Source organism: Microtus pennsylvanicus, chromosome 6, assembly GCF_037038515.1.
Source record: "Microtus pennsylvanicus isolate mMicPen1 chromosome 6, mMicPen1.hap1, whole genome shotgun sequence".
NCBI classification, from domain to species: domain Eukaryota; kingdom Metazoa; phylum Chordata; class Mammalia; order Rodentia; family Cricetidae; genus Microtus; species Microtus pennsylvanicus.
The window spans coordinates 106,217,728-106,243,827 of NC_134584.1; the positions used below are offsets into that span (position 1 = coordinate 106,217,728).

A 26,100-nucleotide genomic window follows, 5' to 3' on the forward strand; every position below is an offset into this window, starting at 1 on the left:
AGGTCAAAGGTCAATTTGCAGAAATCAGTTCTTTCTTACACCTTTATATGGGCCCTGGGGATCAAACTCAGGTTGTTAGTGTTGGTAGTAAACACCTTTAACCTGCTGACTCATTTCACTGGCCCACCCATTAGCCTATAATAGTAACCTATAACCATGAACACCCCATATTATAACACTCAATAATTCTAACACTTGACCTAACCTTGAATGATACTTGTACACATCCACACTAGGAAGAGGAACTGGGAAAAGGACACCATATAGCTGCTGTGTATGTGAGGGTCACCAGGCTCAGAAGTTCACATCACATCAGGGGGAAATGACTGGCTATACCATGTAAAGAGAAGAAAGTAACATCCATATTTTAGTTCATATCACATCATCGGGGAAAATAAGCTAAATATGGTGTGTAAAGGGAAGACAATCAGATAAAGAGATTTCATGAGTGACTGAGGGCAGGTGGGGATGGGAACATGAGCAATCATGCTGGAGGAGGCTGAGGAGGACTGTTAGGAGGGGCATTTCAGGGTTGAGCAGAAGCCTGGTGCAGGGTACTCTCCCACGAGTCTATGGGAAGGGCCCCAGGTTAGACTCCCAGCAATAGTGGATAAGTAGCCTGAACTGGCCATCTCCTGTGCCAGACTGGTGCCTGGCCCAACTGACATCAGAGAGGCAGATGTAGAGACACAAAGCCAAAACATTAGGCAGAGTTTGAAGGAGAGTAGGAACCAGAGGGGTCAAGGATCCACAAGAAGGCTCACACTATCAACTAACCTGGATTCATAGGAGCTCCAAGAGACTGAACTGACAACCAGGGAACCTGCATGGGACTGACCTAGGCACTTTGCATATACGTTACAGCTGTATAGCTTGGGCCTCTTATGGGATCCTAACAGTGAGAACAGGGGCTGTCTCTGACTCTTGTACAGGCTTTAGGGGCCCTACTCCTTATAACTGGGTCACCTTGCCCAACCTCAATACACGGGTAGGTGATTAGTCCCCCTGTAACTTGATATGCCATGTTTTACTGATTCCCATAGGAGATGTGCCTTTTCCTGGATAGAGATGAAAGAGGAGGGGATGAGGATGGGAAGGGGGTGGGGGAGAGAAACTGGGAGAGGAAAATGGGGCGGGGAGGCTATGGCCAGGATGTAAAATAAATAGACAAATTAAAAAAAAAAGGAAGAAAATTGCATCCATATTTTCTACCACAGCAACTAAAAATTCTGGAAACTGGGGCCGGGGGCGGAACTCAGTGGCACAACACATGCCTAGCATCTAGCATCTCTAAAGTCCTCAATTAGATCCCCAACAAGTACAAACAGGTAAATAACTAAAGGAAAGTAGAAGCTGGAAACCCTGTGAATACCCAGGATTCAGGCCACAGTCCAAAGATGCTTTCTGGGAACTCCAGGGGAAGCTGAGGCACTCAGCAAAAGAGGCCTCCAGTTTTCGGCCAGCACAGCTGGGAAAGTTTATCTGAGATGCAAACTTTCTACAGACACCAAGCCAGGTTAAGGCGGAGTTCAGAGAGCGACCCCTGAACCAACTCCACTGCAGGCAGTTCTAACACTGGCTGTGTATACTCCACACTGCAGAACACTGCCCTGAAATACTTCTCCCTCTGAACCACCTACAGTCCTTCCTGTGCTTACTTTATTCGCAAGCTTAGGAGGGAGCCGCGGCTGTGACTCAATGATAGAATACGTACTTGTCTTCATGCATTGAATGAAGACGAGGGTATAATCCTAAGAATCCTCACTTTGTTCACCATTCACCCCACTGTGTTGGTTAGTTTTTTTGTCCGTCTTGGTTTTGAGACAGATTCTCAACTATGTATCCTCGGCAGGCCTGGAACTTCATACATAGACCAAGCTGTTCTTGCTTGTTTTGATTTTCAATTGACTGAGGGTTTTTCTTTTGTTTGGTTTTGATTTTTCAAGACAGGGTTTCTCTGTGTAACAGTCCTGGCTGTCCTGAAACTCATTTCATAGACCAGGCTGGCCTCGAACTCAGAGATCCACCTGCCTCTGCCTCCCGAGTGCTGGAATTAAAGGCGTGCACCACCAAGATCAAGTTTTTCTTGAACACAAGGAGGTCTACCTGCCTCTATGTAGTTCCCATGGGCTCAGCTTAAAGGTTATGCCATCACCAGCTTGGACTGCTTTTAACTATCAACCTAATAAATTCTGAAACATGGGCTGGCAAGATGATTCAGCGATTAAGAGCACTGGCAGTTCTTCCAGAAATCCTGAGTTCAAGTCCCAGCAAATACACAGTGGCTTAAAGCCATTTATAATGGAATTTGGTGCCCTCTTCTGGCATGCAGGCATATATGCAGATAAAGCACCATATACACAAGATAATTTTTTTATTTTTATTTTTTCGAGACAGGGTTTCTCCGTAGCTGTTGGTTCCTGTCCTGGAACTAGCTCTTGTAGACCAGGCTGGCCTCGAACTCACAGAGATCCACCTGCCTCTGCCTCCCGAGTGCTGGGATTAAAGGCGTGCACCACCACCGCCCGGCTAAGATAAAATTTTTTTTTTTTTTTTTTTTGGTTTTTCGAGACAGGGTTTCTCTGTGGTTTTGGAGCCTGTCCTGGAACTAGCTCTGTAGACCAGGCTGGCCTCGAACTCACAGAGATCCACCTGCCTCTGCCTCCCGAGTGCTGGGATTAAAGGCGTGCGCCACCACCGCCCAGCTTAAGATAAAATTTTTTAAAAAATCTTTTAAATTCTGAGCTATACAGATATTCTGATACTATATACATATATATATATATATATATATATATATATATATATATATATTTGATTATGTTGTTCTAGAGGATCCTGACTAAAACAAATATGGTATCAGGAGTGGTTCTGGAGAAAGGGAATTGTAAGAATGATTTTCTCTAGTGTCTGGACAGGTTCTTCAGCTACAGTCACAAAAACTCCTTAGATGCACACCTTTAATCACCAGAACTTGGGAGGCAGAGGCAGGCAAACTTGGAGGCCAGTGTGGAATACAGATCAAGTTCCAGGACAGCCAGGGCTACAAAGAGAAATCCTGTCTTGAAAAGCAAACAAAAAAGTTCCTCAGACAGTATGGAAGCACTGAAAATCCATGGTATGCACTATTAAAAGAACTTATCGAGATAAACGCATTTGATTCCCAATTCTCCTCTTGTGAAGTATAGGGAATTTAGTGACTCTGTGCATGAAAGCTTTGAAGATTTGTGACAAAATAAAAATAGTGATGCTAGTTCTTTCTTTAAGCATCTTTGGACAAAGATACAAAAGACAAAAATGAGTTGGGTAATAAAACTTACTTGTTCCATATGCACATATGCAATCTAAAGGTTTGTAAGTGTGCACTGGAAGAAAATCTCCTGTACACACCCCCCACCCCACCCCGCAAAAAAATTCATTAAGTGAGTGAGCTTTAAAATAGTAACACCAGCTAAGTCACACCTGAAATGTTGAGAACCAGTAGTTACCTGGTCCTTAAAGTTGGATGTCTCAAAAGTTAGAGTAGTCCCAGAATAGCTGTCACTCACTGGGGGCTACAACCAGTAGTTACTTAATCCACAAGGTGGGGTGCCCCAGTAGTCCAGTCTGGCACCTGGAGCCCAGAAAGTCGCTGGAAGAGTGCCTGGTTTCTACTCCACTGAAACTCTGGCTTTCTCATCTGCTATCAGAGAAGGAAGTAGCAGCAGCAGAGCAAACTGCCTCATTGGCAAGACAGAAGGCCAAGCAAGTAAATAGGGGAAACTTCCTTCCGAAAATACCCTTTTTGTTTTGGTTTCTCTGTAGCTCTGGGGGCTGGCTCTGCTTCCCAAGTGCTGGGATTAAAGGTGTGCACCACCAATGCTCGACTGAAATACCCTTTTTCACCTGGGTGCTACCAAAAGGTGACATTCGCAATCAGGGTGCACCTTCCTACCTCATCAAGAGGAAAAATCCTTCAGGAGCAGCTTCCTACTCAGGTGAGTCAATTATAATTGTGGCAAGTTAATATTGAAACCAAACATGACAAACACACACCCAGTCCCATTTGTACTGTCTACAGATACTTTCATCAATTTCCATCTCCTCTTCCAGGGCTTTTTATGAAAAATAAGCAACACCTTATTTCTGACACAAAAGCAGTATAATTCTACTTGCATTTTCATATAAAATATTGTGAAGACCACTCTACCAGTGAAGGATGAAATGAAAATAAAGAACTTCGTTCCTGCCTTCCCATTTGCACTATTTTTTGCTATATACATAAGCCACAGGTTTGCCTAACAATGTTGATAGACATCTATGTTATTTTCAATGTTTTGCTATTTCTGACTGAGAATAAAACCAACCAAGCCAAGAATAAAGAAAAATACATTTATTTGGTGCTAATTAGGATTTCAACCTAAGATAAATTCACATACTGTTGAAAATGTGCTCCCTATTCACTTGGTATGTTGTGTGCACATTCATACGTGTGCGTGTGCACAAGCACACGTCTGCACAAGCACGTGGAAACTGGAGGAAAATCTCCAACCATCCTCATTTATACTATGCCCCTCCTTTTAGTCAAGGTCTCTCGCTGGCCTAACTTATCAACTAGAATAGACTAGCTGACCAGCAAGTCCCAGGGATCCTCCTGTCTCCACTTCTGCAGAGCTGAGATTACAAGCAGACATCACCACACCCATTTTTTTGATTTTAATGTAGATTCTGGGGGCTAGAGAGATGATTCAGCAGTTAAGAGCACTTATTGCTTTTGCAAAGAACCAAGGTTTGATTCCCAGCACCCACATGGTGGCTCACAACTGTCTAACTCTAGTACCAGAGGATCTGACCTCCGTGGGCCCTGTACACATGTGCTGCACAAATGTACATTCAGGTACATGCATAAAATTAAGAGCCAGATGGAGTGGCACTTGCCTTTAACCCTAGCACTTAGGAAGCAGAGACCAATAGATTTTTGTGAGTTCAAGGCCAACCTGGTCTACATACCAAGGACACATACCAAGATCCTGTCTCAAAAATAAATAAAATCTCGGGGCTGGAGAGATGGCTCAGCAGTTAAGAGCACTGACTGCTCTCCCAGAGGTCCTGAATTCAATTTCTAGCAACCACATGGCGGCTCACAGCCATCTATAATGGGATCCTGATGCGCTGTTCTATCTGATGTTCTCTTCTGTCATGCAGAAATACATGCAAATAGGGTACTCATATACATAAACTACATAACTAAATAAATCTTAAAAAATAAATAAAATACAAAAAATCCAAGTTGGGTTTTTTTGGTTTTTGTTTTTTGCTTTTTCGAGACAGGGTTTCTCTGTGGTTTTGGAGCCTGTCCTGGAACTAGCTCTTGTACACCAGGCTGGTCTCAAATTCACAGAGATCCGCCTGCCTCTGCCTCCCAAGTGCTTGGATTAAAGACATGCGCCACCACCACCCGGCGCCAAGTTGTTTTATTTTTAATTATATACGTATGAGTCTATCTGTGTGTGGATACATGTACCTGTGAGTGCCAAGTACCCAGAGTCCAGAAGCGAGCATCAGATCTTCCAGAGCTAGTTACAAGAGGTTGAACTTCCTGCCCTCTTAACTGCTGACCCATCTCTGCAGCTCCCTGCCTACTTTTTAAAGACACATCCACTCACTGCTTCCTGGCTTTTCCAGCCACTCACACAGCTGTTGCTAATGGTCAGCAGTACTCAGGCCTTCTTGGCAGCCTGACCCTAACAGCCACTCCTTCTTCCCTAAACTTCCCTTTTCTTTCCATCCCAACTTTCCTTCTGGTTCTGCTTCTGCCTCCTCAGCTTATCCTGATTTTACATTCCAGACCCTCCTTTATTGAGATGCTGCACTGTCTCTCAATTTCAACTTTCCCAAGTTCTACAAATTCTGTGTCTCAAGACTCTACTAACATCCCCATCTGAATGTCCAAACCCCCCTCATGTCCAACACCTTTCCCTCTAGAATACTGCCTCCCCTTCTCTCAGGGAGTAACATCTCTGTCCTCTGAGTCCCTCTAACCAGAAGACATCTTGGTCCTTCTTGAACTTTGTCTCCTTTACTGCATACAGTGAGTTATTAAACTCAAGTTCCTCCAGGCTGGTTTTTCCTCTCCCCTCCACTGCTTCTACTTTAGGATTACAGTAACCACCTACTCCCCTCTCTCTCCAACCCACGTCCCACACTGCTTTCAGCAAATGTTTTATTTTCCTATTCAACATCTCAACTCCTCAGAAAACAATATCCAAAATCTTCCTCAAAACTATATTAATATCTTTGAGCCCTCGCCGCCTGCAGCCAACTGAGAAGCATCCCATGTTACCTGGCAATTTCCTGGTGGTAATCATAGTGTTCATCCTCCTCCAGCCATTCCAGGGATCCCGTGGTTGGATTGGCACGGCCACAGAAGACCTTCATGGTGCCAACTGGCTCCTCAATGTTTGCACAGAAACAGATCTGGATATCAGAAACCTAATCAGTTCTAATGCCTGTAGTGAAAGCAAGGGACAAGAAAACAAAAGGGGAAAAAAGATCAAGAAACAGGCAAAAAATTCAAAGTCACCTAAGAATTTTATTAATGATGGCACAAGTCTTCAATCTCAACTCTGGGGAAGAAAGGCAGGAAGATCTGTTAAATTCAAGGCCAGCATGCATGATCTACACAGAAAGCTCTAGGCCAGCAAGAACTACATAGTGACAGCCCCAATCTCCAAAAAAATACTACTCAGTATTTTAATATTTCCAGCGAGAGTGATCTCATTTTCTATGCAGCATATCCCATCAAAAACTATAACAGCCAGGTGTGGTAGCACATCGAGAGTCCCAGCACTCAGGAGGCCAAGGTGGAAAGATCGGAAGGTTGACACCAGCCTGGACAACACCGGAGGCCTGTCACAAAAACAAGAACAAAATATAACGAGATGGTACATGTCTTTAAAAGGCAGAGGCAGGAGGCTCTCTATGAGTTCCACAGCTGTCAGAACTACAGTGAAACGAGAGAGAGAGAGAGAGAGAGAGAGAGAGAGAGAGAGAGAGAGAGAGAGAAACCATAGTGATATATAATGCTGTGTGGAAAGGAAACTTTGGCGCTCTTCAGAAAGTCCAACAGGATCAAAAGCGCCTCACAAGTTCATCCGGGTGCAGCCCTCAGGTGAAGGCAAAAAGAGAGCCAAGCAATGAGCTAACAGGAGAGAGCAGGAGTGCCCAAGGGGTCATTCCTCAGCATACTAAACACACTTATCTGTCACGTCGCCACGGTTTAACTAAGAGCACACTTAGAAGCGCACTGAGGGTCTCTCCGGAGTTTTAATAAAAAGCATGACTGCGTAGGGCACACACATTTACAGCACTACTGCGGGCAAGTGATGGAAACTGCACGGTTTCCAGCTTCTCAGAACACTAAGAAAGCCATCCCGAATGAGAGAACGGCTGACCGGTTCAGGGACCGAAGGCACCAGTCTTGTGGCCCAGACCCTGCTCTATGCTCAGGCACATTTTGAGAAAGGACGATCACCCAAGCGGACTGCCGGGGCTGGGCGGACCTGTCCGCCAGGGTGCTTCAACAACTCCACGTGGACTCCGGCAAAGTCCTGAAGTATCCCGGGGACCCGAATATACCCACGCCAGGGCCCCGCGCCAGAGCCTTAGAAATGAGGTCCGAAAGCTGACCGCACCCGGGAACAGCCACGGCCCTACCTCCCCAGCACCGCCAAGAGCTCACCCGCTGAGGGCTGCACGCCTCTCGCCGCCACTGCCGCGGCCATTGGGCCTCACCCTCGACCCGGGGGCGGGGCCTCCGTGCGTAGGCGTGACGTTCCACGCGGCGCAGCCCTCCCGTCACACCCCGCGCCTTCCCACAGTGCTTCGCGACAGCTCGCTATGGAGGCCGGCAGGACTGCGGTGTTGCGCGTGAAGCGGAAGCGTAACGCGGAGCCTGCAGAAGCTCTCGTGCTGGCTTGTAAACGCCTCCGGAGCGGCGAGGTCCAGTCGTCTGCTCAGGAGACGCCGGAGGGTCCGGAGACAGCGGCTGAGAGTAATGTCTTCCGGTTGGTTGCTACCGTGCGCTCCCAGGTAGGAAGTGGGGGTGGACTCAGGAAGGGAGCTTTGAACGCTGCCCGGGCCGTCATCCTTTTCTTGTCGCCCCTCAGGAGGAGCCCATCCAGCAGCTTGTGCGGGCTGCCCTGCGCCCGTCCCGGAGCAGCCAGCTGCGTATCCGCCGCGACCTTCGCGCCTCTGTTCGCGAGGTCCGTAAAGAGGGCCGCTACAGGGTAGTCTCCAACCACCGATCCTCAGGGACCTCCAGTGGTTTGGAGTCCCAGTGTGTGTCAGAAGCTGATGGGGATGCAGGCTTCCAGTTGTTGGACCTGGTCCACGAGGAGGGAGACCCAGAGGCGGCTGCCACAGACTGCTGCAGAGTGAGTACTGAATGTCTCTGTTCTACTCCCAAAGGCAGAGACCGCATAAACTCTGAGGATGGGTAACCCACTCTAAAAACCCTGTTTTGCCTGTTTGGGTTTTGTTATAGTTGTTTCCTTGAGAGTTTCGCTGTGTGGCCCTGATTGACAGAGTACTGGCAATATATCCCAAGCAAACCTGTGCCCACAGCGGTCCTCCTGCTTCAGCTGCCCCAGCGCTGGGATTACAGGGATGTACCACCACACGCTTCATGGGGGGTGGGGAGGGGGGTGTGTTGATGTAGTTGTCCAGGCCTTTAATACCAGCACTCAGGAGACAGAGGAATGAAGATGTCTTTGTGTTCAAGACCAGCCAGGGCTACACAGTGAGACCAGGTCCCAAAATAAGTAAATTGTTGTAAGCCTTTCAAAAAAGTAGATTTGGGCCTATTTAAGATATATAGATTATTAGTTAGAGATTATGTTAGACTTTCGTTGCCCTGACAAAGGAATTTTTTTTTTAAAGCCCACAACTTGAGAGATTTGGACCATGATCAGCCTGCTCAATTGCTATGGTTCTGTATTACTGGAATACTATAGCAAGAGGAGTATGGCAGACAGACCCTCTATAGAGGCCAGCAAGCACACTGGAGCCAGGTGGTGGTGGCACATGCCCTTAGCTCCAGCACTTGTATGGCAGAGGTGGATCTCTGTGAGTTCAGGATCAGCCTGGTCTACAAATTAAGTTCCAGGACACACAGGACTGTTACACAGAGGAAACCCTATGGGGGGGTATGTTTTCTTAATAATTATACTTCTAAGATTTAACCTAGATAAATAATTCAACAAAAGTACACAATTGTGGCATTAACAAAAGATAACTTGATTTTCTAAGTTGTGCTATATACTTAGTTTCTGTTTGGGCTTTGTTTTGCATTGCTTTTGGGGCAAGTGGTCTTCACCAAACTATATCCCAAACTCTTATTTTCCTTTAATTTGTTTAATCTCCAAAAATACTATTAATTAGATACTTTTATCACCATTTTGTTCTTAACTTTTTCAAAAAAGTTTTATTAGCATGCATTGACTATTCATTCAGACATTTTTGTACATCTATACTGTCTTTTGAGCGTATTCATTCCCTCTACCCGTCTTCGTTCTACTCACTCCTTCCCAGCCCCTCTTCTCAGTGAACCCTGTTATTATTCTGTTATTGCTATGGTCTTTGATTGTGTATGTGTTCCCATGAGTTTACTTTGGATTGCTCATAGAAGCATGGGTGAGGGATTTCTAGCTGTGTTACCTGGACTTTTCTGTGTCTGTTTGTTTCTTTCTGAGATAGAAGGGAAGTAATATTACTTAACAAACGAGAAATATCCAAAATGTGCAACAAATGACAGAGACAACTGACTACCTGGGCAATCACCCAAAGTCTCATTTGCAAAGTTAAGTCAACCAACTTTGGCTAAAGCCTAACATAACTGACATACCATTATTAAAGGCAAGAAACCTTTTAGAACTATCCTACCCTGTTTTGGCAAGACAAGACAATCCTGTTTCATCCACTTATGGATATTTTGTATCTTAGTTGAGGTATGGGCTTTTCTTAACCCAAAGGCCAGTTCTGCCAAGAAGACAAACTCCCAGTGGAGTGTCTTTGGTGCTCAACGTTCTCTCGGGAGTAGAGCGGTGATGCCAGGAGTGTTTGTGTCTCGTTGGTATGGAATTCTAGGTTAGATTAAAGGCCATTTTCTACAGCTCTGCTGCACCTGGCTTTGTATAGTTCACTATTGTCTGACCACATGTCTTCTTTCTGGAGAGGTGACTGACTTAATATTGCAGGAAGACAGAACAGTGCCTGCCTCCTGGTGAATATATGGTAAACACTATGCTAACTATTGATGCTGGTGTGCCTGGAAGGCTAGTAGCCACCAGCTGATTTGTGTGCTTGCTAAAAGTTAGGTTGGTGATTAAATAATACATAAACTTACAAAACTGGAGTTTCTTAGGGTGATCCAAGAAAAGCAAGCATAAAACTTTGAAAAAAGTAGATAACCTTAATTTGTGGAAATGTTACCATATTAGAGCAGTGGTTCTCAACCTTCCTAATGCTAAGATCCTTTAATACAGTTCCTCGTGTTGTGACCCGAACTATAAAGTTATTTCATTGTACCAGGCAGTGGTGGTACATGCCTTTAATCCCAGCACTCAGGAGGCAGAGGCAAGCCTGGTCTACAGAGCTAGTTCCAGGATAGCCAGGGTACACAGTGAAACCCTGACTCTGGAAAAAAGAAAAAAAAAATTGTTGTTACTTCATAACTGTAATTCTGTTATTGTTAAGAATTGTAATGTAGGCCGGGCGATGGTGGCACATGCCTTTAATCCCAGCACTCAAGAGGCAGAGGCAGGTGGATCTCTGTGAGTTCGAGACCAGCCTGGTCTACAAGAGCTAGTTCCAGGACAGGCTCCAAAGCCACAGAGAAACCCTGTCTCGAAAAAGAAAAAAAAAAGAAAAGAATTGTAATGTAAATATCTGATAGGCAGTATATCTGATGTGCCACCCCCAAAGAGGTCGCAACCAACAAGTTGAAAACCATTGACTTTGAGGCAGAACTGCTGTGAAGGAGGAACGTGTGGTAGAGCTGTATGCAGGTGGTCTGCACTCCATAGTTACAGCTGTGAAGGAGGAAGGTGTGGTAGAGCTGCAGGTAGTCTGCACGCCATAGGCTACAGGTGTCACTCTAAGGAAACAATCTGCTATTGCAGTTAACCGCATGTGTGTCTGTTCTTCCTAGGAAAGATAATCTGTACCTATAGTCAGTGGACCAGAGCAAGTTCCTTTCCTTCCACTGGTTGACTGACATGCAGCCCTCAGATAGTGTTAAGTGTTGGTGCTTTCAGGGTCATCTCTACTTTTTAAATGGAATGGCAGTGAAATTAGGTAAGGGCTTGTTTTCCCCAAGATTATCACCATTTTTCAAATACAGAAATGACATACTCATTTCAATACTGTTTATGAAGGCTAATAATTAATTCAAGACCTAGATAATACAGGGGGCTATAGAGAGATGGCTCAGCAGCTTACTTGCTGTTTCATCATGAGGACCTGGGTTCAGTTCCCAGCACCTTAAAAGGCATAAGACACCTTAAAACAGCAGTTTCCAGTAGACCCAGTACCGTCTGCGGTCCAGGCACAGTGTACAAGTAGTGTGCATCTAGACAAAGAGGCATATGCACATAACACACATATAAACATTTTAAAGCAGTAGACATACACAGTGATTTGGAGTATTAAGATTGATAATCTTAAAGATCTGCAACATGGGAAATATGTGTTTAACAGTACAATGTGCTCTGTGTAATATAACTGAAAATATGAGGGCATATATGCAGACATTAAAAATAACTTTTCTGAGGGCTGGTGAGATTGCTCAACAGGCAAAGGTACAATCCCTAGGGCTCACGTGTGCATCATGGCACACCCATGTAGTACCGTCCTGGTTTCCTTTCTGTTGCTGCGATACTTTTGAACAAAAGTAACAGGGTAGTAAAGGGTTTAGGAAAGGCAGGAACTTGAAGCAGAAACCATGCAGAATGCTGCTTTTGTTGTTGTGGGCCTAAGGAAGAACATAATAGCAAAGAGTATTCAAAAAAACCTGTAGAAGCAGGAAGAGACTAGGCATGTGTGGAGATAAGAATCTGGAATACCACCTGCACTCCCAGTAGTTGGGAGGCAGAGGCCTGTCTGGTGTATACCGCAAGTTCCCTGCCAGTCATGACTACATAGTGAAATGTAGCCTGACTCAAAACAATATAAAAAGCATCTTGAACACAGCGTGAAAGACAGTAACAGGCCTTCACTTACCCAATCCTTAGAACACTATTTGCCTCTTATTGCTGTCATCTGTTTTCTTTGTAGACATCTGATCCAGATGTGATCCTCTGCAATTCTGTAGAGCTGATCCGTGAGAGACTGACTATTTCTGAAGATGGACCACAAGTGGAGCCCCAGAAGGACCCAAAGCACGATGATGACTATGTATATGACATTTACTCTATGGAAATGGCCCCTCTAGAATGGATTGAGGACATCCTGTCTGTGCAGCCCTACAGCCAGGAGTGGGAGCTGGTAAGGGGTCCAAGAGGAGGAAGACATGTATCAGGGTGCTTTGACTTCCTAGACCTTACTCTTTTTTGGTTTTGTTTGCTCTTAAATTTTAAAATTAATTTTAATTAGTATGTATGCCATGGTACGTGTGGAAGTCAGAGGACAACTTGTTCTTTCTACCATGTTGGCTCCTGGGATCAAACTTACTTAGGTCATCAGGCATGGTAGCAAGTACCTTTAACCACTAAGTCATCTTGCTATCCTTCGTTGTTGAGATAGGGTCTCGTGTAGCCCAAACTGGCCTCAAACTTACTGTGTACCTAGAAATAAATTTCTGATCCTTCTATGTTCAGAATACAAATGCTGGGAATATAGACTTGTACCACCATTTCTGGCTTCCTTCACTGTCCCCCTTTAGAAAGTTTGGGAGCGGGGGCAATGTGTGAATGCATGTTCCTGTTTATTGGAGCACATGGAGGCCCAAAGTTAAAATTGAGTGTCTTCCTTGAAGTAGGGTCTCTCACTGAAGCCAGAGCTCTCCAATCCTAATAAATTAATGAAACAGATTGCTCCAGGGGTGCATATCTCTGATCCTGTGCTGGGATCTCAGGCAGGCTACCCAGCCCACCCAGCTTTACATGGGTTCTGGATATCCAAACTCTGGTGCTTAAGCTTGTACAGCAAGTATTTTATCTACTAAGCCATGTTCTAGTCCCCCCTTTTGTTTCTGAAACAGTATCACTATGTAGCCCAGCAGGCCTTGAACTTTGGCTATCTAAATTGCCTCAGCTTCCCCAATATTGGGATTACAAACAGATAACACCAGAGACACCTGGCTATGGACTCCACTCTTGATGTTTGGGGTTTTTTTGTTTTGTTTTTGGCTTTTGAAGACAGTGTTTCTTTGTATAACAGCTCTGGCTATCCTGAAACTTGCTTTGTAGACCAGGCTAGCCTCAAACTTAGAGATCCACCTGCCTCTGCCTCCCAAGTGCTGGGATTAAAGGCATGTGCCACCACTGCCTGGCTAGAATCCACTCTTTAATGAACATTGTTCTAGTTCTTGTTTTTGCTTAAAAGGAAAATTCTATTCTAAATCGTCTATAGAAACCCTTGTTTAGGGGGCTGGAGAGATGGCTCAGTGGTTAAGAGCATTGCCTGCTCTTCCAAAGGTCCTGAGTTCAATTCCCAGCAACCACATGGTGGCTCACAACCATCTGTAATGAGATCTGGTGCCCTCTTCTGGCCTGCAGGCATACACGCAGACAGAATATTGTATACATAATAAATAAATAAATAAATATTTTTTAAAAATAAATAAATAAAAAGAAACCCTTGTTTAATGCAGCAAATATATTAAATGCAGACTACCTACTCAGAAAGTTTTGTTCATAATCAATCTTGATGTCTTTTTGAAGAGGACCTAGGTTTGAGTCCCAGAATTGTCAAAACTAGACATTAGCATGAATAAGAACAAAAAAAACTTATCGGGCGGTGGTGGTGAGAATCCCAGCACTTGAGAGGCAAAGGAAGGCGGCTCTCTATGCCTGATTTGCAGTGCAAGTTCTAGGACAGCCAGGCGGTTACACAGAAAAACCCTGACTTAAAGAAAAAACACAAAACAAAACTTTTATGTGTTCTCTGCCTACCACTTTCAAACCATTTGCATGCTGATGCCCAGAGACCAGAAGAGTGTGTTAGATCTTCTGGAAGTGAACTTATAGAAAATTATAAGGAGTAAAGTAGGTGCTAGGAATTGAACCTAGGTCCTCATCAAAAAACAAAAAAAAAAATCAAGTGCTTTGCTGAGAGGTGGTGGCAGCACTAAGGAGGCAGAGGCCAGGTGGATCTCTGAGTTTGAGGCCAGCCTGGTCTACAGAGTGACTTCTAGGACAGCCAAAGCTACACACAGAAACCCTGTCTCCAAAAAAAAAAAAAAAAAATTATCAAGTGCTCTTAATTGCTGAGTCATCTCACCATCCCCCAAGAATAGAAACAGTTAATTTTTTTATTATTTACTTATTTTTGGTTTTGGTTTTTTGAGACAGGGTTATCTCTGTAGCTTTGGAACCTGCCCTGGAACTCACTCTATTAGACCAGGCTGGCCTCAAACTCCCTGTCTCTGCCTCCCAAGTGCTGGAATTAAAGGCATGCGCCACCACTACCCAGCAACATTTTAAATTTTAAAAAATAGCCAGGCATGCTGGTATACATCTTGAATCCCAGCATTTAGGAGACAGAGGCAGGCAGGTTTCTGTGAAACCATCCTGAGCAAGCTCTAGGCCAGTCAGGCCTATATAGTAAGACCCCGTCTCAGAAGAGAGAATGAAAATTTCCTTAATATCCTAACTCCATTTTTTTTTAAAAAAAAAAAAAAATGTTAAGATTTGGGCTTAAGAGCTGGCTACTCTTTCAGAGGTCCCAAGTTCAATTCCCAGCAACCACATGATGGCTCACAACCATCTATAGTGGGATCTAATGCCCTCTTCTTGCATGAAAATGTACATGCGCACTCATACACTAAGTCTTTAAAAAATTAGAAATAAGCTGGGCAGTGGTGGCACATGTCTTTAATCCCAGCACTCAGGAGACAGGCAGGCAGATCTCTGTGTGTTCAAGCCCAGCCTGGTCTACAGAGCAAGTTTCAGTTCGGGCTCCAAAGCTACAGAGAAACGCTGTCTTGAAAAACCAAATAAACAAATGAATGAATAGAAAAACTTTGCTTTAAAAACAGTTTAGCTGGGCAGTGGTTGGCCTTTAATCCCAGCACTGGGGAGGCAGAAACAGGTGGATCTCTGTGGGTGCCATTGGGGACCTCTATTACCAATTTTGCAGATAAGTTGCGCTCACCTTAGACAACTATGTCGTCTCTAATCCTGCTCTCCTGTACTATTTATTCTGATCCTGACCTTCTGACCTTTGGCATCACCCAGTCCTTCAGAGAATCTGAAGATGAATGCCACTACCTCCTCTACACCCATCACCCTCTAATGATACTGGAATGTGGTGTCTGCAGCTAGAGTGGAGTTAAGATCATACAGTCTCCTGTAAAGCAGAGTCAGATGAACTCTGAATCTGCCATTTTTACATTGTACCTTTACTTTAATCCGCCCTTATGCCAGTAGCTTCCCATAAGGAACATAATTTAGAGGTTTTAGACTTAAACTGGTGTTTATGTTGAGATGCTCAGGTGAATGAAGATCAGCAACCAGAAGATACATATGAAGATGATGATGATGATGAAAACAGTGAGAATAATTGGCGCAATGAGTACCCAGATGAAGAAAGCAGTGATGAAGATTCTAGAGGTGGGTAGCAACCCAGATGGGGAGGGACTGGTAGGAGTAAAGACTGAAGGGAAGATGTTTCATTGATGGGTATGTTGCAAATGGCTGGCTTTCCCTCTCTTTCCAGGGGAACTACTGGGGTATAATATACTGGGGTACAGAACTACTAGGTCCTAATTTTTAACTAGTTACTGCCTATGTATGAGAAGTCATTTCACTTCTTGAACATCATTTTCTCTCTAAAAATGAGACAATATTGGATCAGCTTTAGCATTTGGTACATTGTGTAGCACATTCTTTCCCCTATTCCCATCAAGCAAGAAAGTATCAACAGGGTTGGAAAGATGCTTAATGTCTAAGAGCTTTGGCAGCTTTTGAAAAGATCTAGGTTCTCTGAGTTGTGTCAGTGGCAGCTCACAACCATCAATTTCCATTCCATTCAGTTCCAGGGAACCCTATATCCTTTTCCGACTTTTGTGGGCACCAGGCATGCATGGGATGCACATACATACATACATTCATGAAAAACACTCAGATACATTAAAAAATAAATAAGAGAACTCGGCGTGGTAGTGCATGCCTTTAATTCCAGCACTTGGGAGACAGATGGACCGGAGTTAAGGCTAGTCTGGTTTACAAAGTGAGTTCCAGAACAGCCACAGCTAGACAGAAACCCTCTCTTGGGGAAGAAAACCAAACATACCGGCCAGCAAGTCTGGCAACATGAGTTGGATCTCCAGAACCCTTGCTATGGAAGCAGCACCAGCTTTCACAAATTGTCATCTGACCACCACACCTGTACACTCCATATATATTGATTCGAGCACGCATTTTATGGAGAATAAAGTCCTTATCTCCTTATAGGCTCTAATGAATACAACAGCCTCAGCGAGGAGGAAAGCAGCAGCAGGCAGTTGGTGTGGAGCAAGTACCCTTTGGATGTACAGAAGGAGTTTGGCTATGATAACCCCCATGATCTGGATTCGGATTGATAGTCTCCTGAGATTCTTCCATAAGCCCTTGAGGACTGACTGCAGTGTCATCATCTTAGGATGCCTAACTGAACATGTAGAAGGAAAAATTATGCCCCAGCACAGCAAAGACCTAACTAAGGGCTCTTCTTATAAGTGATTAAGTGAAGCCAAGCATGCTGGCTCCTGCCTGTAATTTCCAGCATTCAAGAATCTGGGAGTAAAAGGAGCACCGAAAATGGAAGGCTAGCCTAGACTACATAGAAAGTTTTAGGCTAACCTGAGCAAAAGAATTAAGATTCTATTAAAAAAAAAAATAGTTATCCTACAGTCTGGAAAATAAAATGATGTGAAACCTCCAGCCCAGGTGGTTTTTCTGTAATCCCACATCTATGCTCAAGCCTAAAACAGCTGGAGGGAGGAAGCTATTTCACCGGCAGTCAATTTACCTTCCCTACTGGAGTGCCTGCCTCCAGTGAAGCCTGTTTTCTTTGATGGATGTCATCTCTACAAGGGCAACAGTGCCTCCCCTGCCTGAACTATGGGAAGTAACCCCTCTCCCCCTTTGGACTATAATGGTCATAAAGACTGCTGTCATCTTTTGGTAGTAGTGTTAAGGAACAGTATTATGTGATATTCTCTAATAAAAATTAACTTTTTAAACTTTTTACACAGAAGCAAGCAATTCTTTTAAATCCTTTTTAACCTGCTTAGGTGTTTTCTCCTCAGAAAAGAGATTAGTGAGACAGACATTTCAGAATTAACTTTATACACTAAAGTTAACTGCTTACAGCACTTAGAAAAAACAGGTTACAGGTCCCTTAGTATACCATGGCCCATTGTTCCAGGACTGACAGAATCCACCATATATATTCAAGTACCTTAATATAAATTGTCATAGTATTTGCACATATAATCTTATGTCCTTCAGATTATAAAAATCTAATGTAAACTCTATCTAAATTGTACCGCTGCTCTTTGGGGAAGGACAAGAATAAATATGTACATGGTTAGAATAGGCACCTTTTCCCCAAAATACCTTTTGTTTTTGGTTTGTTTGTTTTTTGCTTTTTTGATGTTTTGAGACAGAGTTTCTCTGTAGCTTTTGCATCTGTCCTGGAACTAGCTCTGTAGACCAGGCTGGCCTTGAACTCACAGAGATCTACCTGCCTCTGCCTCCCAAGTGCTGGGATTTAAGGCATGCTCCACCACCACCCAGCTTCCAAAATATGTTTTTTTAAAATCTACCCACCATCAATAAGACTTTTGTTACCAGAACTCTTACAAGCATTTCCTACTCATTTTCTGAATCTCAGCTGCAGATGTAGTATTACTGTCTACCAGAACTTTCCACAGCATGTTCTGTGTATGCACTGTGCAATTGTATGGCTGCTGAGCACTTGAAATATGATTGGTACAACTGAGAAACCAGGGATTTTTGTTTGGGGGTGAGGGTGAGACAGTCTCTCTTTGCTGTGGCTGTCCTGGAGCTCACTATGTAGACCAGGCTGGCAATGAACCAGAAGAAAGCCAACCACCTCTGCCTCCCTGGTGCTGGAATTAAAGGTGTGAGCCACCACAACCAGCATTAGGAGGTTTTTGCTTGGTTGGGTTTTTTGGGGGGGAGGGGACGTCAAGACAGGGTTTCTCGGTGTTACCCTGACTGTCCTCAAGATCTATTTACCTCTGGAGTGCTAGGGTTAAAGGTGGGGCCACTAAGACCCACCCACCCTGCCACGAGTATTTTGACTTTCTTTTTAAACTGTAACTTGCAATCTTGCTTTAGTCTTCCAAGTGCTATCAATTTGGTTGGACTTTTATTTCATTTTAACTTGGCTACATGTGGCTAGTAGTTACTGTAGTAGATACTGTATAGGTCTAGGGAAATAACCTTCAGAACATTCAATTCAGCAAATGCCCTCTTAGCCTGTGATAGCTGATTCCTGGGAAAATGAATTGCACAGATGCTTTCTTCTACTATTTACAAGTTCATAAGCCTCTCTGTTCATTCTTTCACTCTCTGTCTATAAGACTCTCCCTACGTGGTAGTTCCTACCTACAGGAGGTATTAAACTGGTCAGATTGGTCTAATTTGTGTACTCGTGTTTATTGCAACTAATCAAACTAATAAAACTATCCCAGTTACTTTATTCTGAATATCAATGAACAATTCAGTGTTTCTTTAATAATATTAATTCAGTAATATGCAGTGGTATTCTAACAGTCACCTTAATCTGTAGTCATACAAGCAAGACCAACATCCTGTTTGCCACTATAGCGTGCTCACTGCTTTATGTGTGTTCATTAGGTTTTGCTAACATTAAAGGGCCAACAACTTCACAGACTGTACCTAATACAAAAGGAACAAACTGTACTACTCACTGTAAATGGGAATAGAACTTCAGGAGGTAGATTCCAAGAGACAAAGACCTGGTGGGAAGAATTCTACCATGAATCGTGAGTGCTATAGGAAGTCTGGCTTCTTTCCCACAGAAAGGGTTCCTGGGAGAAGCTGTGTTCAGCTCAGAAGGGGGAAATGCTGTCACAGTCACTAAGCAAGTATTAGAGCATCCTGAGTGTGAGGTTCCTCCTCTCAGAATCCACTGGAGGGCAGCAAATTCCTGGGATTAGCTGGTTTAAGGGCCAAAGACCACTAAAACCAGGGTCACACTCTGCTTAAAAACTTAGTTCCAGAAGAGCCTTGGAATGGGTGCCAGCTTGGCTCAGACATGAATCATGTTTGCATGGCTTAAGCAAGTTGGTCTTTGCATAAAACACCTTACCAGGCCAGAATTTATTCTACAAATCCCCAACCTATGGCAGAAACCCATAAGCTCTCACAAATGCATTCCCATAACCAAAAGCAACTATGATTACGCTCCCCTAATCTTTTTTTTTAAATTATGTATACCTAAGTCTTTATTGAGCAAGCATATATCCAAGGTTACCCCTTTGCAACTAGGGCCAGTTTGGTAAATAAAAAGGATCAAAAGTTGAGAATGCCTCATAGTAGTTATCTGTTTGATTTGATTTCACGAATTCCCAAACTTAAAGATAACAAGAAATGTCCATGGAGAATGCCAAAACAGCAGGTTCTTCTGTGTCCAAGATGACAGTGTCTAAGGGCATCCCAAGACAGTTGTGCAATCCAGTGTAGACACACTACCCACAAAGATCCCAGTCTATTGTTTTGGCCTCAACTGGTAGCCTCGCCCAGTCACCACAATTAGCTGGTTACCACCCTTTCCCAGGAGCCAGACTGAGGTTGAAGCTGTTTTCTCCTGCAGTTTTCACTGATCTTCACAGGGAGAAAATAAAGATACACAAGTACCATATACTTTCAGATTTTAATCTCACCAGCTCTTGAACAAGAGAAGGCAAACAGGTGTGCTATTCCATGACCCAAAATGATTGAGTGTGAGCAAAGCCAGTGTGGTTCCACTTCCAGCACCAGAGTGGGCTTGTAAGAGTCTACACAGCAAACCTCACACAGGCCCTTAGAGAACACACTATTTGATGACTTGAATCCATGAGATGTTCTCCAAGTTCACAGAGAACTGATGAATCAGGTAATTTACCCGAATTCCAAAACATTCCAGGCCTCTTGCACTTTACAACAGAGATCCAGAGATTTACTTTCTATCAATTAGAACAAAGGCCAAAAGTCTTAATAAAACAAAGGATTATCCTTCAAAATAACAATATTACCAGACTTTTATAATATGCAAGGACAGATCATCTGGAGCTGAGCCAGGTGATAGTAACATGTGACTTATCTATATATTAAAGTGTAACAGGTACATGTTTTAAAATATCCTTTGATTTTGTTCTTGATACAGGGTCTTACTTTGTAGGCTCAGACAATATGGTACTCACTGTGTAGCCCAGGCCAGCTGTGAACTTCAGCAACTCCTGTCTCAGCTTATTGAGTGCTAGGATCACAGGTGCTCACCACCATGTCCAGCCCTAAAAATCCTTTAACTTCACCTTCATAATAATAACAATGATAATAGTAATGTTCAACAGATTATGTGAAACATGGTCATGATTTGACCTATCACATTGAGACATCTCTGAGAGTTGAACTTTTTAAAAAAAAAAAAAAAGACAGGATCCTGTTAGCCCAGAGTGGCTGCCTCAAGTTCAAACTCTTTCTGCATCACCATGCCAAGTGCTCAGGTTACAGGTGTCTACCACCACACCAGCTAAGATACTTTTTTTTCAAACAATTTATTATTGCATCCTATAGACAAATAATCACTAATGGTTTGCTAAAATTGGTGTCCTGGATTAAATATCAATAAATAATGAAATATAGGAGTTGGAATTTAGTAACAGTAGTGACTTGTCCAGGTAGTAGTAGAGATGCTTCCACTCAGCTGGAGTAGTGAGGTTTTCTTTCAGCCCATGTTTCAAGGGCTCCACAGCACCATGGCTTCAGCTAAGAAAGAGGCAATTAAGTGGCCAAGCCAATTTCTTTATGAGCCAGAAGCTCACCTCCTTGTTTAAGGATTTTGACCACAGTGCTAAAATGGTCTAAGCAAAGTCAATCCGACAGGCAGCACCTCCTCAAGGAGGTGTGTGGGTACTCTGTACACAGTGACCCACAAATGAGAAATCCCAACAGGAGGACCCATGCCCAGACCCTGGAGAGTCAGTCTTCTCCCGTCAGGCTTATTCTCTGCTTGAACATGAAGTTCCAGGGCAGGGACTGATGTTCCTCTTGTGGAGTTCAGGAAAGGGGCACACATTGATCCCATGTCAGTTAAATAAAGTCTTGCTGTTCGTGCTACCCAACAAAAAAGGAGGAACACAATGTTTTCCCTAAGGAAGAATTTTAGGCCACAGGAAGAAATGGCAGCATTTCAGGCCTCTAAAATCAAGTAGCTGGACTTGGTCAGAGGAAAACTTCCCATGAAGGAGCCCCACTATGAAGACTCCTGGCTTAAACCAGAAATAGCTGTGAACCATAAGCCATATCTGTCAACCTAACATTCCCTCTTTGCCCATTACAATGCACCAACAGGCTGTACCTATCCACCAGAAGAAGCGAAACAAAATCAATCTCCTACCCCAACATCCCCTCCCACTGAAGTCCCCATCTTCAGGCTAGTCTGATCAGTATCTTTCCGTAGCTTACCAAAGAGAGAGCATTGGCCCTGAGCCCCCTTACAGAATGTGGGCCAAGAGGTTCATTTAATTCAGAAGGCTTAGGTTACTGGTCTTTGGTGGCTGTGGTCACAGTCTCTGGGCTTCAGGGAATGTCATCTCTGGCTTCTACTCAGTTTTCCTCTCAACATTTTTCTCTTCAGCTACATCCAGCTCAGTCAAGACACAGAAGCAAAGCTTCTGGGTTATTCTGGTGACAGTAGCTAAGTGAAAATAAGAAGCACAGGATTTAGCAAACAGACTTTGTTACAGTTCCAATCTGAATACCAGAAAGCTGAAAGCTTATCTGTGACTCCTTCCCACCCATCCCTTCCACATACCAAGCCTGACTTTGTCATTTACAACCAAACCTCTCTATTCCAAACCCAGGTGTGGTGGTACACACCCATAAAGGTAAAGGCAGGATGATGAGTTCAGAGTCATCCTCAGCTACATTGTGAGTTCAAGACCAGGGTTACACAAAAATCCTGTCTCAAACATAACAAACCAAACACCAAAAACCAGATAGTGCTTTATCCCTAGAATAGACACAAAAATGGGCAGCCAGGTTTTACCCCCTTCCATTAGGTAAGGTGGAAGAGCTGGTAGCCTCGGCATGGACCTGAGCATAAGCATACAGCCAGTATGAGTCAAAGCAACTCACCCAAAACATTTCTAACAAAGAGTGGCCTCCGGGACTCTGGCAGGTAAACACCCAGGAAGTAGACAGGGACCCCAGAGAGGGCAATCCCAATGCCAATGAGGGAATTGATGGTGTCACTGAAGAGGGGTACGGCCACCAAAAACAAGGAGCATACGCAAAACACGATGGGAAAAAAGAGGCTCAGCTGAAATAGAGGAAAGTGAGATTTAGTAGGGTGGGATGAAAGAACGCAGCCTGACCAAAAGATACTTTAAGAATGGGACCCTAAATAAATAAATCTTTAGAAAAGAAAATTCAGCCTAAAAATGGGTCTGGAGAGATGGCTCAGCAGCTAAAAAAAGCACTGGCTGCTCTTCCAAAGTATCTGGATTCAATTCCCAGCTCCCACGTGACAGCTTATAGTTCCCTTTAACTCCAGTTTCAAGGGATCTGACACCCTCATATAGACATACAAGCAGGCAAAACCCCAACATACATTAAATAGATAAAAATAAATAATAAATTCAGTTAAAGAAGAGAACCCATTCCTACTAGTATGCATAAGCTTTGCCTGTTGAGCCCTTCTTGGCTACATAATTCCAAAGCTAATCTGGACAACAGGAGGCCTTATCTTTTTTTTCCCCCTTTTTAAACAGGGAGGTGCTGACCTTGAGAGGTCGAGGCCAGTCGGGCTCTTTCCAGCGAAGGTAGAGCTGTCCAACAACAGACAAGCCCACAAAAAACCAGTAGCTGAAGCTGAAGTAGTTGATGAGCAGGAAAACATCCTTCACGACGAGGTAGATGAGTGCCATGGTGCACTGTGGGTGGGTGGTGGGGAGAGACGTGAGGATTACTTCCAGCCATACCAGGAGACTCCACCATCAGCAGTCTGTCAGATCTGAAATAGCTTTACCAGACTAGCTCTGGTATTCAGTGACCCTCACTTGGCATTGGATAGATCCATTATCCACATTAACTTTCAAGGCAACATCTCCACCTCTACCTATACTCAGCACCCCACCCCCACCATTGCAAGCACTTTGGTTAACAAGGTAGCTTCTTCCTTTCTGATGGCGGACAGGGAGGCCCTCAACACTCCAACCAAAGTAGAAATTACATTGTTAACCTAGAGTTCTTGAGGCCAGGGTCCAAACTACTTGGCAGGGTGGGCAGTGGTAGCCTACGTTTTAATCCCAGCACTCAGGAGGCAGAGACAGGTGGATCTCTGTGAGTTTGAAGTCAGCCTGGTCTACAGCACAAGTTCCAGGACAGGCACCTTCTGAAGTACTACAAGGGAGGCTGAGGCAAGAAGGTCTAAAGCAATGGTTCTCTACCTTACTAATGCTGTGACCCTTTAATACAGTTCTTCAGGTTGTGGTGACCCTCAACCATAATATTATTTTTATTGCTATTTCATAATTGTAATTTTGCTACTGTTATGAATCATAATGTAAATATCTAATATGCAGGTGGTCTTAAAATTCTGTGAAAAGGTCATTCAATCCCCCAAAGGGGTCCTGACCCACAGGTTGAGAGCCACTTGATCTGAAGCTCAAGAGGAGCTTAGCCTATTTAAGAAGGCCTTGTCTGGGGCAGGGGAAAATGAACAAATGGTGGGTTCAGCATATAGGACAGTGGTAGAATGCCTGACTCATATATGGGGCTCTGGGTTCCATCCCAAACACTACAGAAAAGATAATGAACTGTGCTTCAAATCTTGAAACAAAGCCTATAGTGTAAGTTAGGAATCCTGCATAAACCTGTCCAAGCCCACATTCTCCCAGCTGAGCTTACATTGAACAATAAAGCTGGCACAGGTGTAAAGCGCTCAATATGGATCATGGACAGAAGGTTCGGGAGGTGGCCCTCACGTGAGCCCACGAAAAACAACCTGTAAGATATATGAAATGTATCAGCAGCAGCAGTCTCAGAGCCCCAGAAAAAAAAGCAGGGGACGGGCTCTCAGGCTTCATATACACCCAGCCCATTACTCGTATTACCCATAAATGTCTTCAACTATTAGCACCTCACCACTATCCAGGAATGCTCATCCACCATTATCCATTAACCACTCCAGGCCTTCAGCAATGAAACTCCGTATCCACCAACATTCCCACTGCTGAACTAGAATCCTCACCAACATCTTACAGATGTGTTTCCACCTCCTGATGACATTCTAATCCATCCCACCAGGGGTACACCTATTTTACTATAGTACAAATTTACAGCTACCACAATGGCCTTTTTAAAAAGATAAGGTCTCCTATGTAGGTCTGGTTGGATTCAACTTGAGAGCCTCCTGTTTCAGTTGGGACTGCACAGCCCTTCTTTTAAAAGCCATCATGGGAGTTGGAGTGATAGCACCCAGTTAAGAGTACTACTCTTGAACAGGTGCCCCTGTAACTGGAGTTACACATGGTTGTGAGCTGCCACCCAGGTGCTAAGAATAGTCTATTATCAGAAAAGTCAAAGTACCTTGATGAAGCAAAGATGGATGCATTTAGGCCCCCAAAGCAGGACAGGGCAACAGCAATGGGGATGGTCCAGCTAAACATGCCAAATGTCTGGTCAGCAAATGTCTGGAGACAGAGCAAAGAAGGGACAATTTATCTATACCAATATCAATACAGGACAGTTTATCTATGATCTCTGAACAGAGGTAGTCACTGCTAACCCTTCCACCCTCTGCCCTCTGCAGACCAATTCCTCACAATGGAGAGCTGGAGTTGCTGTAGAAAAGGACTGGACCATCCAGGAGTGAAGCACCATGTGATTCTCAGGAAATGGCGAACAGGGGCAAGTGAGGACCCCCCCCCCCCCAAGAGACTCACCACAGCCACAGCGTCACTGTCATGGACATCCTGAATTTTCAGCACTGTATAATAGGCCACGTTTGTCAGGATGTAGATGAGTGTCACAATTGGCATAGAAATCCCAATGGCCAAAGGCAAATTTCTGTGAGGACAAGTGAAACAGGACTACCTAGAACCAACCTCCCCTGAGAATGAAAACTCATCCAGCACCCACTGCAATTTCCTAACATTTGACAGTTCACAGCTGCCAGGTCTTTGAGATGGGCTCCTCTCCCCCACATGCCCTGGGGCAGGTCTGCTTCCCATGCTTCTGGGCACTTTCCCTGAAAGGGGGCACGTGATTAGTTTTTCCTACCAGATTAGGTTCAATGAATCACATATGGCTTTATTACATTCTTGCACCTGTGATCTCAGGATAAATGCAGGAGCAATATACTCTGGGAACTAGAAACTAGGCTGGGGATCTGGTAGGCTCAGGCTGCAGTCTCACTACCACCGGGCAAAGTCCTGCCACCTCAGCCTTAGCTGGGTCTACTGCTGCCCACTAACACCTCCTATAGGAAGGACCCTCAGTGCTCTCCAATGGAGCAGGAGGGTGAGAGCCAAGGGCTTTCCCACATTCGCTCACTCCCATCCTAGGCCCCAATGCCTCCTAACTGGAGAAGGGGAGCAGGAAGAGGAAGAGGGGATGAGACAGAGGGAGGAGGTACGAGAAGAGGGCAATTGTGCCCATCATC

At 44.2% G+C, this 26,100-nt stretch overlaps 3 protein-coding genes across 10 annotated transcripts in view; 1 reads left to right on the plus strand and 2 right to left on the minus strand.

Moving 5' to 3' along the window:
- The window catches only part of Prmt7 (protein arginine methyltransferase 7), a 40,745-nt gene extending 32,911 nt beyond the window's left edge, over window positions 1–7,834 (minus strand). The window contains exons 1-2 of one of the 2 annotated variants that reach the window (XM_075977116.1): window positions 7,696–7,770; window positions 6,323–6,488 (exon numbers count right to left, since the gene is read on the minus strand). In XM_075977116.1, coding sequence (XP_075833231.1) covers window positions 6,323–6,417 — 95 coding nt within the window. In that variant the 5' untranslated portion in view covers window positions 6,418–6,488; window positions 7,696–7,770. Of the gene's footprint in view, window positions 1–6,322; window positions 6,489–7,695 lie in introns of both variants that reach the window. The other variant, XM_075977115.1, reaches the window with a different exon arrangement.
- A 44-nt stretch (window positions 7,835–7,878) lies between these two features.
- On the plus strand, window positions 7,879–25,415 carry Slc7a6os (solute carrier family 7 member 6 opposite strand). Of its 3 annotated transcripts, none has more exons than XM_075977127.1 (5): window positions 7,879–8,070; window positions 8,148–8,414; window positions 12,313–12,522; window positions 15,692–15,809; window positions 25,249–25,415. In XM_075977127.1, the coding sequence occupies exons 1-5, from the start codon at window positions 7,879–7,881 to the stop codon at window positions 25,413–25,415; spliced, it is 954 nt and encodes a 317-aa protein (XP_075833242.1). The 3 variants fall into 3 exon arrangements, with proteins under 3 accessions (XP_075833242.1, XP_075833244.1, XP_075833243.1); XM_075977129.1 differs by lacking the exon at window positions 25,249–25,415 and adding an exon at window positions 23,207–23,286; XM_075977128.1 differs by lacking the exon at window positions 25,249–25,415 and adding an exon at window positions 16,653–18,846.
- Window positions 20,088–26,100, minus strand: part of Slc7a6 (solute carrier family 7 member 6) — a 28,924-nt gene continuing 22,911 nt past the window's right edge. For all 5 annotated transcript variants that reach the window (XM_075977123.1, XM_075977119.1, XM_075977122.1 and 2 more), the window contains 6 exons: window positions 25,382–25,505; window positions 25,026–25,129; window positions 24,345–24,441; window positions 23,219–23,368; window positions 22,572–22,755; window positions 20,088–22,131 (listed from right to left, as the gene is read on the minus strand). In XM_075977123.1, coding sequence (XP_075833238.1) covers window positions 22,037–22,131; window positions 22,572–22,755; window positions 23,219–23,368; window positions 24,345–24,441; window positions 25,026–25,129; window positions 25,382–25,505 — 754 coding nt within the window. In that variant the 3' untranslated portion in view covers window positions 20,088–22,036. The remainder of the gene's footprint in view (window positions 22,132–22,571; window positions 22,756–23,218; window positions 23,369–24,344; window positions 24,442–25,025; window positions 25,130–25,381; window positions 25,506–26,100) is intronic.

Bases quoted from the DNA above. Each gene is read 5' to 3' on its own strand.
- Slc7a6os (XM_075977127.1), top strand. From the start codon at position 7,879: ATGGAGGCCGGCAGGACTGCGGTGTTGCGCGTGAAGCGGAAGCGTAAC. The intron at 12,523-15,691 runs GTAAGGGGTCCA...TGAGATGCTCAG, and splicing joins ACAGCCAGGAGTGGGAGCTG to GTGAATGAAGATCAGCAACC. The intron at 15,810-25,248 runs GTGGGTAGCAAC...TGCCCTCTGCAG, and splicing joins CAGTGATGAAGATTCTAGAG to ACCAATTCCTCACAATGGAG.